Here is an 11,343-nt window from a genome sequence, read left to right on the forward strand (position 1 = left end):
TAGGCCTCTGTGTGGTTTCCTGGAAATACTCAGAGTCTCTGACTGTTTCAAGTCGACTCTGGAGGCTTTTTAAAAAATATAAAACAACCATTAGTTTCATTTTTAAACTCTAGGAAGCGTTTTAGTCTTCCGGTCCCTAAGAGACAAGCAACCGGAAACGGAAGTCACTTCCCGGATATTTCCGGAAGAGGCTGTCATGGCTGCCCTGGAGGACATAGAGGCCTTACAGGATGAAATTGCCAGGCGTGAAGAAGAGCTGGCTTCGCTGAAGCGGAAGCTGACTGCAGCCCTGGAGGCCGAGCCGGAGCCCGAGCGTCCGGTCCGGGTATCACCGCTGCTACCCCAAGGCCACGCTGTCGCGGGACGAGATCCTACGCTACAGCCGCCAGCTGCTGCTGCCGGAGCTGGGCGTGCGCGGTCAGCTGCGCCTGGCGGCCGCTTCTGTGCTGGTGGTGGGCTTGGGCGGGCTGGGCTGTCCGCTGGCTCAGTACCTGGCGGCGGCCGGCGTGGGCCGTCTGGGTCTGGTGGACCACGACGTGGTGGAGACGAGCAATCTAGCCCGCCAGGTGCTGCACGGCGAGGCGTTGGCCGGCTACGCCAAGGCTCGGTCGGCGGCGGCCGCGCTGCGCCGCCTCAACTCGGCGGTGGAGTATGTGCCGTACGCTCGCGCGCTCAGCGAGGCTTGGGCGCTCGACCTGGTCCGCGGCTACGACGTGGTGGCCGACTGCTCCGACAACGTGCCCACGCGCTACCTGGTGAACGACGCGTGCGTGCTGGCGGGCCGGCCGCTGGTGTCCGCCAGTGCGCTGCGCTTCGAGGGCCAGATGACCGTCTACCACTGCGACGGCGGGCCCTGCTACCGCTGCGTGTTCCCGCGGCCGCCCCCGGCGGAGACGGTGACCAACTGCGCCGACGGCGGCGTACTCGGAGTGGTGCCCGGCGTGCTGGGCTGCGTGCAGGCGCTGGAGGTGCTCAAGATCGCCGCTGGCCTCGGGACCTCCTATAGCGGCAGCCTGCTGCTCTTCGACGGCCTCGGGGGCCATTTCCGCAAGATCCGGCTGCGGAGCCGTCGGCTTGACTGCGTCGTGTGTGGTCAGCAGCCCACCGTGACCAGCCTGCAGGACTATGAGGCCTTCTGCGGCTCCTCAGCCACCGACAAGTGCCGTGCCTTGAAGCTCCTGAGCCCGGAGGAGCGGATTTCTGTGACCGACTACAAGCAGCTTCTGGATTCTGGAGCGCCCCACGTGTTGCTGGACGTCCGGCCTCAAGTGGAGGTGGACATCTGTCGCCTGCCGCACGCTCTCCACATCCCTTTGAATCAGTTGGAGCGCAGGGATCCCGACAGCCTGAAACTCTTAAGGGATGCTCTCCGGGAAGGGAAGCGGGATTCACAGGAAGCGGCTGTTGCCCCTGTGTATGTGATTTGCAAACTGGGGAACGACTCCCAGAAAGCCGTGAGGGTCCTGCAGTCCTTAACGGCAGTGTCAGAGTTAGACTCTTTAACCATTCAGGATATTGTGGGGGGGCTCATGGCTTGGGCTGCCAAAATTGATGGGACATTTCCACAATACTGAGGGGGACACCTTGTGATCTGCGAGGATGGTTGTGGGGTCTCGAGGATTTATTAGCAAATTTATTGCTATTTATTAGCAACTTCTCAATGTGGGGAAGAGTCTGGATCCATAGTCTGAATAAATGGACTCTTTTGCAAGGAGCTTTTAAAGAAAACAGGACACAAAGTTTCTGAGAGAAGCCTTGTGTTCTGGGCACTTGTGCTGTACCTTCGACATGTGACATGGAATGTGACATGGCACTGCGTGCTTCCCACCTGTTCCGATCAAAATGCTCTCGGGGCCATCATTTTATATTTAGAATTAAGATGCAGTTTTACTACATCTTAGTCTAACTGAGTTAGTCACAAGTAGTACATGTACCTTCAGCCCATTTAAAAAATATTTTTTTAATTTATGTGCATTGGTGTGAGGGTGTCAGATCTTAGAGTTACAGACAGTTGTGAGCTGCCATGTGGTTGCTGGGAATTGAACCTGGGTCCTTTAGAAGAGCAAACAGTGCTCTCAACCACTGAGCCATCTCTCCAGCCCCCTTTAATTAATGTATTCTTTCTTTCTTTATTTCTTTTTTGGTTTTTCAAGACAGGGTTTCTCTGTGTAGCCTTGGCTGTCCTGGACTCATTTTTGTAGACCAGGTTGACCTCAAACTCACAGCAATCCATCCGCCTCTCCTTCCCAAGTGCTGGGATTACAGGCATTTGCCACCATGCCCAGCACGGCACTAACGTTTTCTTTGGGAGGTTGGAGAGATGGCTTAGCACTTGCTGCCTTCTGGGGTTCCTGGTTTGACCTCTAGCACTCATGTGTTGGGTCACAACTGTAACTATAGTTCCACAGTCAGATGCTGACTCCTTTCCTCCTCCAGCACCAGGCAGGGCCATATACACCCAGGCAAAACACTCATAAAGTTTTAAATTCTAAAAAAAAAAAAAAAAGTAAAAACATACTATCTGAGTCTTAGTTCTACTTCAGATAATAGGAACACATCATAACATGCAGTGTTTTCATTGTCAGGAAATTGGTCTGTTGTAGAGCCTACTGTGAATGTCAGAGCGCAATCTTGACAGTTTAGCAAAATAAACAGAACCGCTTTGTGGCCCATCAGCTTCCCTCAGAAGTTGCTGGCATTTTTCCTGTGCTTAGCTTTAGTGTCCTCCTTATGCTATACCAGTGGTTCCCCCATCTCGACCCCTTGGCAGTCAAACAGTCCTTTCACGGGGCTCAACCTGAGACCACTGGGAACCACAGATATTTATACTATAATGCATAACAGCAAAATTAGTTATGAAGTAGCAACAAAAATAATTTTATGGTATGGATCACCATAACGTGAGGCACTATTCCAGGGTTGCAGCTGTAGGAAGGTGGAGAACCGCTGGGTTTGTTTAACTACGTTGCGCCTGCTTTGGAGTCAATCCAGGTTCCAGCCTTTGCTCCTCTCCCTTTGTTTTCTGTTTTGATTCTCTCTGCTTTTTCCCAGCATCTTTTATGTAGGTATTTTTATGTTTATTTACATAGTTAACAGTTGCACCAGGCCTATTGTTACAGCTGTGACTTCCCGGCTACTCCAGGCTGAGGCAGGAGGATCACAAGTTTAAGGCTTGTCTGAGCTACAGAGTGAGTCCAAGTTCAGTCTGGCCACCTAAGCAAGATCTCTATTAAAATACAAACCAAAAAATGAGTGTAGGGCAGTGGTAGAGCAGTTGCCTAGCAGGCAGAAGGGCCTGGACTTCATCTCCATGGCACAAAACAGTTCAGCGAGCAGACACCCCATCCTGCTCCCTGTAGATAGCAAAGTTTATGTGTCTCCCAAAAGGGTGTTAGGAATTGAAGCTGGTTCCCCTGAAAGAGCAGCCAGCGCTAAGCTGTCTCTCTGGGCCCAGGCTTCTGTTTGTTAAAAAGGACAAAAACACTAGTCTCAGAGCAGCTCACTGTCGGGATGCACTGAACAGCACGGAGGACAGGTCAGCAGGGCTCTGGAGCAGGTGTCTCCCGACCACTCCAGGTGCCGTGCACCTGCATATCCTTGTTTCCTAGCCCTTTACTTACTCTTCAGGCAGGGTCTTGTTTGCAGCCAAGGTGGCTTTGAAATTCAGTTAAATTTGGTTTTTCAAGACAGGGTTTCTCTGTGTAATAGCCTTGACTGTCCTGGAACTCACTTTGTAGACCAGACTGGCCTTGAACTCATAGAGATCCACCTGCCTCTGCCTTCTGAGTGCTGGGATTAAAGGTGTGTGCCGCCATGCCTGGTCTTCCCTGGTATTTTGTTTTGTTTTTTTATGGTTTTTTGAGACAGGGTTTCTATGTATTCCCTGGTATTTTGAAGAACTCGTATTGCAAGTTATTTTTTTTTTTCTCCAAAGAAATGTTTGCAACTGCCTGGTAGACCAGTCAGAATGAAAGTGGAAGAATGGGGCAGGGGAGTCACAAAGGTAGTTTTGGAAGATTTGCCACTTGTGTTTTAGGTTGGATTAAACCCACGGATTAATTTTTGGCAGCAGCAGGAGAAAAGTACCGAACGGGTTAGGTCTAAAAACTGCTGAAAAATGGTTCAGCAGAGATGGCTCAGAAGCCAAAGGAGCTTGCTGCCTTTGCAAAGGTCCCAGGTTCAGTTCTCAGCACCCAGATGGTAGCTCACAACTGTAACTCCAGTACCGAGGGATCCAACACTTTCTTGTGATCTCCAAGATCACTGCACAAAGAGGGTGTACAGACATATAGTCGGACATAGACTCATAAAATAAAAAGAGGAAGAAGGAGGCTTTTCACTGTAGTTGGAACCTGAAACAGTCTGCAACAGGGAAGCTATTTGTAAGGATGGTAAAGTGCTGGTGTGGACACAGTCCTAGACAAGACAGGTGGCGCCCTCAGCGTGTGCTTCCACTCTAGAGACGATCCAGCTGCCATCACACTGAGGATGTTCAGAAAAGCACACCAGGAAGCGCTCTTCCACTCAGCCTCCTTTTCTATTGTGTCATTTTGAGCCTGGCAGTGGTGGCACATGCCTTTAATCTCAGCACATGGGAAGCAGAGGCAGGCAGATCTAAGCATTTGAGGCCAGCTTGGTCTACAGAGAGTTTTAGGACAACCAGGGCTAAACAGAGAAACCCTGTCTTGGAAAAAAATGCTGGGGGAAGAGGGGCTGGAGAGAGGGCTCCGAGGTTAAGAGTGCTGGCGGTTTTTTTCAAAGGTCCTAAGTTCAATTCCCAGCAACCACATGGTGGCTCACAACCATCTATAATGAGATCAGGTGCCCTCTTTTGGCCTGCAGAATAGTGTATAAATAATAAATCTTAGAGAAGTAGGAGGAGGAGGAGGAAGTGGGGCTGGGATGTGAGACCCAGGGTTGGGGAGCCGAGTTAAGGAACACTTACTGCCCTTGCAGAGCCACAAGGCTCACCACCATCTATAACTCCAGTCCCGGAGCTGCAACGCCTTCTCTGACCTCTGAGGGCAGCAGGCAGGAACACAGTACACAGATACACATAGTGCACAAATACATACACACATGTAGTGCACAGACACATGCAATGCACAGATAGACATATACACATAGTGCACAGATACCCATGTACACAGTGCATAGACACACATTACACATAGTGTGCAGATACACTGCATAGATACATATAGTTCACAGATACATATATACATACAGTGCGCAGACACATGCAGTGCACAGATAATACATATACACACAGTGCACAGATATATATGGTGCACAGATAACACACAGTGCACAGATACATATGGTGCATAGATAAACAGTACACAGATAAATACAGTGCACATATACATATAGTGCACAGATAACATACAGTGCACATATACACAGATACCTATAGTACACAGATAACATACAGTGCACATATATGTAGATGTATTTGTTTTTTATCTATTTTATTGGGTTTTTATACCTCTACCTCCTTTCCAAGTCTTATTCCTTCCAACCCCCCCAATACTTGGACAGAAAATGTTAGAGTGGAAAAGGCATGTAGGTCTCTTTAAGCTACTTCCTGCCTATAGGGTCGCTGAAGTCCTTGGGGCAAGTCCACTCTTTGTAGTCAGGATGTCTCCAACTTCTTATTGAACTGCAACAGTGGCATGGGGAACAGCAGCTTTCTTCTTCCTCACAGTGCCCCCTCCCTCTCCTCCAGAGCCCCCAGAATTAGACTATCTGCAGCTGCCAGATCATGGCCCTGCTATTGTACGAGACAATCGTAGTTAACAGCTGTGGACCAACTGAAGCACATCCCACCCCTGGGATTAAAACAACACATTCACATAACATACCTGGGCTTTTTAAAAAAAGAAAACAAAACTCTTACGACACATATATACATGGTGCACATATCCATAGTGCACAAATATAGATGCAGGCAAGACACACATGTACACAAATGAAAATAAACTGTCTTAAAGTGCAACAACACCACTTCAAGGCCCGCCCTCGCTGAGAGGAAGACAAGTCACCCAACCACACGCTCCATCTCCTGAGGTTTCCACAACCTCCCAAACGGTGGTCCCCTCTGGGGAACTACATGCTGATGCAACTTCAGGGCACATTGCCCATTCAGACCACAACACTCTCCATCCAGGCCTACAGATACATCTGTCCGCAGAGCCCAGAGCTATTCAACACACCAGCCCTGCTCTTCGGTACAGGCAGTAGTCAAGCACGATGGCTTAGGTCTGCATACCCCACCACTTAGGAGTTAGAGGCAGAAAAGTCACGTGTTCTAAGCCATGTCCTGGGCTACAAGGGGGGGGGGCGGGTGGAGCTGGAGAGATAGTTCAGCAGTTAAGAGCACTGGCTGCTCTTCCAGAGAGAGTACTCAGGTCTGATTCTCAGCACCCACATGGCAGCTCATAACCATAGATGACTCCAGTTCTCTGGGAATCCAATGCCTTCTTCCAGCCTCTGTGGAACCTAGACACACATGTGTTACATAGACATCCATGAAGGCGAAATGCCTATATACATTAGAAAAAAAATTAAAAAGAAAAGTCAAAACTAGAAAGCCCATCTGTTTAAGTGAAAGTTGATGTGTCTTGTGTGTACTGGTTCGTTCTATCCTTTCCCTACACCCCTCCTTTCATTGGATATGCTCATTGAAGGAGATGGCTGTTGGTCCCATAGAACATTTCACAGCATATGGAATGGAAGTCTTTTTTTTTTTTTTTTTAAGATTTATTTACTTTGTATACAGTGCTCTTGTCTCCATGTATGCTTGCAGGCTTGAAGAGGGCACTCGATCTCATTACAGATGGTTGTGAGCCACCATGTGGTTGCTGGGAATTGAACTCAGGACCTTTGAAAGAGCAGTCAGTGCTCTTAACCTCTGACCGTCTCTCCAGCCCTGGAATGGAAGTCTTATGGCTTGTAGCCCCATGGGACCATACAGCAAGCACCTGTGTGAGGTGGTGTGCATGTTTTTCCTCCCAGCCCAAAACTCTCAAAATAATGACTCATGAGACTCAAAATATATTTATAAATACCTAGGCCATATAACTAGGCTCTTCTCTGCCTAGCTTATAACTTAAAATAACTTATTTATACTAATCTACATTCTGCTATGTGGCTGGTTACCACTGCTCAGGTGCCATGTGTCTGGCCTCCTCACATCTTCCTAGGTGAATCCTCCACACATGAGTCTATCCCAGAATCCTTTCTGTCTACTGGACGTGCCACCTTCTATTCTACTTTTTCCTATATCCCATAGGCGTTTTTCCCATAGGCTTTTTAAAATTGACAGGTGGTGCATCTATACAATACACAAGATTTTCTCTCTATAATTCCCCCCGTTAGTCTAATAAAAGGCTCTTTTTTATACAATAATAAACTATATGCAATAATAACAATGTGAAACAATTAGGTAAGTTTTACATTCACAATATCCAGTCTATATACACTTGGAAACTTTGGAGAAAGCGTTCTATTATCTATCCTATCATGGTGAGTTCAGAGTTCAGAATCTAAATAATTTTCTATCATGACTTGCATTACCAACCTAAAAACATCTTCATTGAACTACAAACATCTTCTTCTTCTTCTTTTTTTTTTTTTTTTTTTGGTTTTTCGAGACAGGGTTTCTCTGTGTAGCCTTGGCCATACTGGACTCACTTTGTAGACCAGGCTGGCCTCGAACTCACAGCGACCCGCCTGCCTCTGCTTCCCGAGTGCTGGGATTAAAGGCGTGCGCCACCACGCCCGGCTTACAAACATCTTCTTAAGTCCTAAACAACTTACATTTAATTGTAAGACTGTAACTATCTACTCTTGAACCTCGTCAGAGAATTCAGAAAAAGTATTTCCTGAGTATGCAGGAAGCACAGGCAAGCAGCTTTCAATACTGCTGAATTGACAGACAGCTGGCAGCCTGGACAATGACCCAAAGTTCTTCCATAATGTTGGAGTATCATCTTCAGCCTTCTGGCCCAGTATATCTGACAGACATAACTGTGAGGCAGAAACTATGAAGGACTCACTTGCCCTGTCTTGGCAGAGCTTGGTGTTCAGCTTCTCTGCATCTGTTTTGCCCATTTCACACAGTATTTTGTCTTCAGAGGGAGCAAGGGCGGTTTCTTCCCAGTGGCTAGTTTGCTACATATGAAGCAAATTCCATAAGGAGATTTTCAATGCTCATCATCTTCCAAGTCAAATGGGATGCTGCCAGTAGCTGACATGTCTCATTGCCAGGAAAACCTTAAAATAATAAAACATCTTTAAATGCCATTTTTTGTAGGTCTCTGAAGTTTCTAAAGACCACCTATCTATCTGTACACATTTACATAATCATTATCTATCCATAGTGTATATGAGTAGACATTCTTGTTTCTAGCTATTCACTATCTGTTCAACCTAGGATGTATATTTCCGTGATAAACTAGACTAGTACCTGACATGACCATGAGTGTGATTAACTACCTATTAACTTGCACTTTTTAAAACTATCCTAAAAGTTTGTAATAGAAGCTTTTAAAGGACTGGAATTAAACCTTGTATTTATAAATGAGTTGTATAGGTCCAATACCTTATGCAAGAGTTGAAACATATATACATGTGTGTATCAAAAACAACTTTAAATTTGTATCAATTTACAATAATCTATACCAATGAATAAAAAACAACTTTAAATTTGTATCAATATACAATAATCTATACCAATGAATAAAAAATAACTTTAATTTTGTATCAATATACAAAATCTATACCAATGTTAGATTGTTGATTTATAAAATGTTCTTTGGTTTAAGAGTAGATCCAGTAATCTATTCTTCTTTTCCTATTATTGTTATATGATATTCTTATATTTCCCCTTTCCTTCTTAACCCTTTCTCCCTTACCTAAGAATAAAGAAAAGGAAAGAGAGAAATCCCCGAGTCTAAACTCCTATATCTAGTTTCCTCATTTATCAAGACCAGCTAATAACTTGTAACCAACACCTTTATTTATGTGCGTTAGGGTTTTGCCTGCACACATGTCTATGTGAGAGTGTCAGATCTTGGATTTACAGACAGTTGTGAGCTGCCATGTGGGTGCTGGGATTTGAACCCAGGTCTTCTGAAAGTGTAGTCAGTTCAGTGCCCTTAACTGCTGAGCCATCTCTCCAGCGCCTTTTAAAAAATAAGCATTCATCATCTGGGTGGTGGTGGTGCACACCTTTAATCCTAGCACTTGGGAGGCAGAGGAAGGTGGATTTCTATGAGTTAGAAGCCAGCCTGTTCTACAGAGCAAGTTCCAGGACATTCAAGGCTACACAGAGAAGCCCTTTCTCAACAACCAAAAATCCAAAGCTATAATCATTCGTCATCTGTAGAATGATCATCGCTCTCCAACGTTGCTTCCTGATGATTTGGGGTATAGTATTCCTTTTTGCGGACCCACAAATATTGGGAAATAGTTAAGAAATATAGCAGTGACATTTGTTGTCCAGTCTCTAAATATTGTGAAAATTCAGGCTTAAAAGAAATCCTGTTTCGAACAGTGTCGGGTTCCAGCCCGCGGGAAAAATTGAATCAGGGTTCACCTGAAAGAGGGAGCGGGGATTGAAAGTAGGATACAGAGAGGAGAGATATAGCCAATCAAGTCAGGAACTTTCTGATCGAGATTCACTTTATTGCCGACTAGCAGGAACATATATAGAGCAAAGTCAATAGGATCTATTTTAATCTCACCTTAGTCCCCGGGCAAGAATACAATAAATAGCCTAAATCGCTCTCTGTAGAACTTCTTAGTTCTCTGAGTAGTTCCTTGTAAGAACTTCCTAGATCCTCTGGGTGGTTCCAAGTTGAGACTTCTCTACTTCTTTCAAAGGTAAATTGTCCAGGGATAGCCTAGAACACAAGACCTTGTGGTGAGTTAAAGGTCAGCAACTCGAAGGTCACAGCATGCAGCCTAAGCACAGGATTTCTGACATGGCAGAATTTGGCATGGGTCCCCACAGAACAGTCTTGGGATGCTGGATGGTTTGAGGTAGCCTTTTTGAAGCTGTCCTGCAATTAAGTTTTGATGAAACAGCAATTGAAGAGGTCTGAGTGTGGATCAAGCAGGATGCTGGTACAAACATGTCTCAGCATCCTTGTAGGTGAGTCCCATCAAGTCCGCCTCCATTCCACTTGTGTTTGGTCCCTTCGTTCTGCAAACATATAAACTCTCACAAGTAATATACAGTGCTGCAACTGCATAGGTATGGGATGTGCAATGTGCACAGACCAGCTAAAGATAATTCTCTGCTCTTTGAGCAGGTAAAAGACGTTTGCCCTTTTCTGTAAGCTAGTTTGGACTGTATAACGAAACTGCAATATACATCTCCATTCATGCCATATGAAAGGATGGCATGTAAGAGTAAGTCTTGAGGACTCTGTAGCCAACAAGATCTATTGGTTATGCGTAGATATTAATGTCTCAGCGAGTCTCAAAGCTGTTCCCAAGTAGAGGGGTCAGTACATACATTACTACACTACCTGTCTTGGTCTTTTTTATTTCCATCTTCCTGTCTGTAGCCAAGACTTTCAGGGGGGTCTCCCTCTGTCAAATCTGATTTCTAACCGTTTCGATGGAAGACATAGCTTCTCTTCCTGTTGGTACAAATGTAAAATCTCCTCCCCAATGAGACACATCTCCTTCTAGTCCATTGAGGTTATGTTGACATAATCCATCAGTCCTTTCTAAATTCCAGTGCTTTTTAATAGCTGTGCTACCTGTCTCCTTGACTTTTAAAAAATTAAAAGGCAAAACGAAGCACCATTTAATCCATCCCTGGATATTCCTTATTCCCCTTCTATTTTATGATCACCTCTTTTAAATTCTTGTTAGATCTCTCCATAACTGCCTGACTTGTTGGACTGTTATATCTGTAACATTTTCCATGCCATAGTGTCCAAAAAAAAAAAAAAAAAAACCCCAATCTTCAAAAGCACCTCCAAGACCGTCACCACCTCTAATAAATGGGCAATCTCAGAATCATCCTTTTCAGAATTAAAGGCAAAAGCCCACTGGAATTCTGAGTACGTGTCAATAGTGTGATGTACCAACATGTACACATTAATTTAGTCTCCAAAATGATGCACGTGGCTTATTGTATGGCATTGCTGTAGGGTAGCACCAATAAGCATAGTCTGGATTCCTTTTTTTAAAATATATTTTACTGATTTAGTCATATTACATCTCAATGGTTATCCCATCCCTTGTATCCTCCCATTCCTCCCTCCCTCCCATTTTCCCCTTACTCCCCTCCCCTATGACTGTGACTGAGGGGGACCTCCTCCC

At 45.5% G+C, this 11,343-nt stretch overlaps 1 protein-coding gene across 1 annotated transcript; it reads left to right on the forward strand.

Annotated features, from left to right (window-relative positions):
* Positions 1 to 57: 57 nt before the first annotated feature.
* Mocs3 (molybdenum cofactor synthesis 3) lies at positions 58 to 1,803 on the forward strand. Its single transcript, XM_051143844.1, is given in 2 exon segments — positions 58 to 333; positions 335 to 1,803. Coding segments are annotated over 2 exon segments (1,377 nt in total). The 5' UTR covers positions 58 to 196; the 3' UTR covers positions 1,575 to 1,803.
* The last annotated feature ends 9,540 nt before the right edge of the window (positions 1,804 to 11,343 follow it).

This window comes from Acomys russatus, chromosome 4 (genome assembly GCF_903995435.1).
Source record: "Acomys russatus chromosome 4, mAcoRus1.1, whole genome shotgun sequence".
Classification (NCBI taxonomy): Eukaryota; Metazoa; Chordata; class Mammalia; order Rodentia; family Muridae; genus Acomys; species Acomys russatus.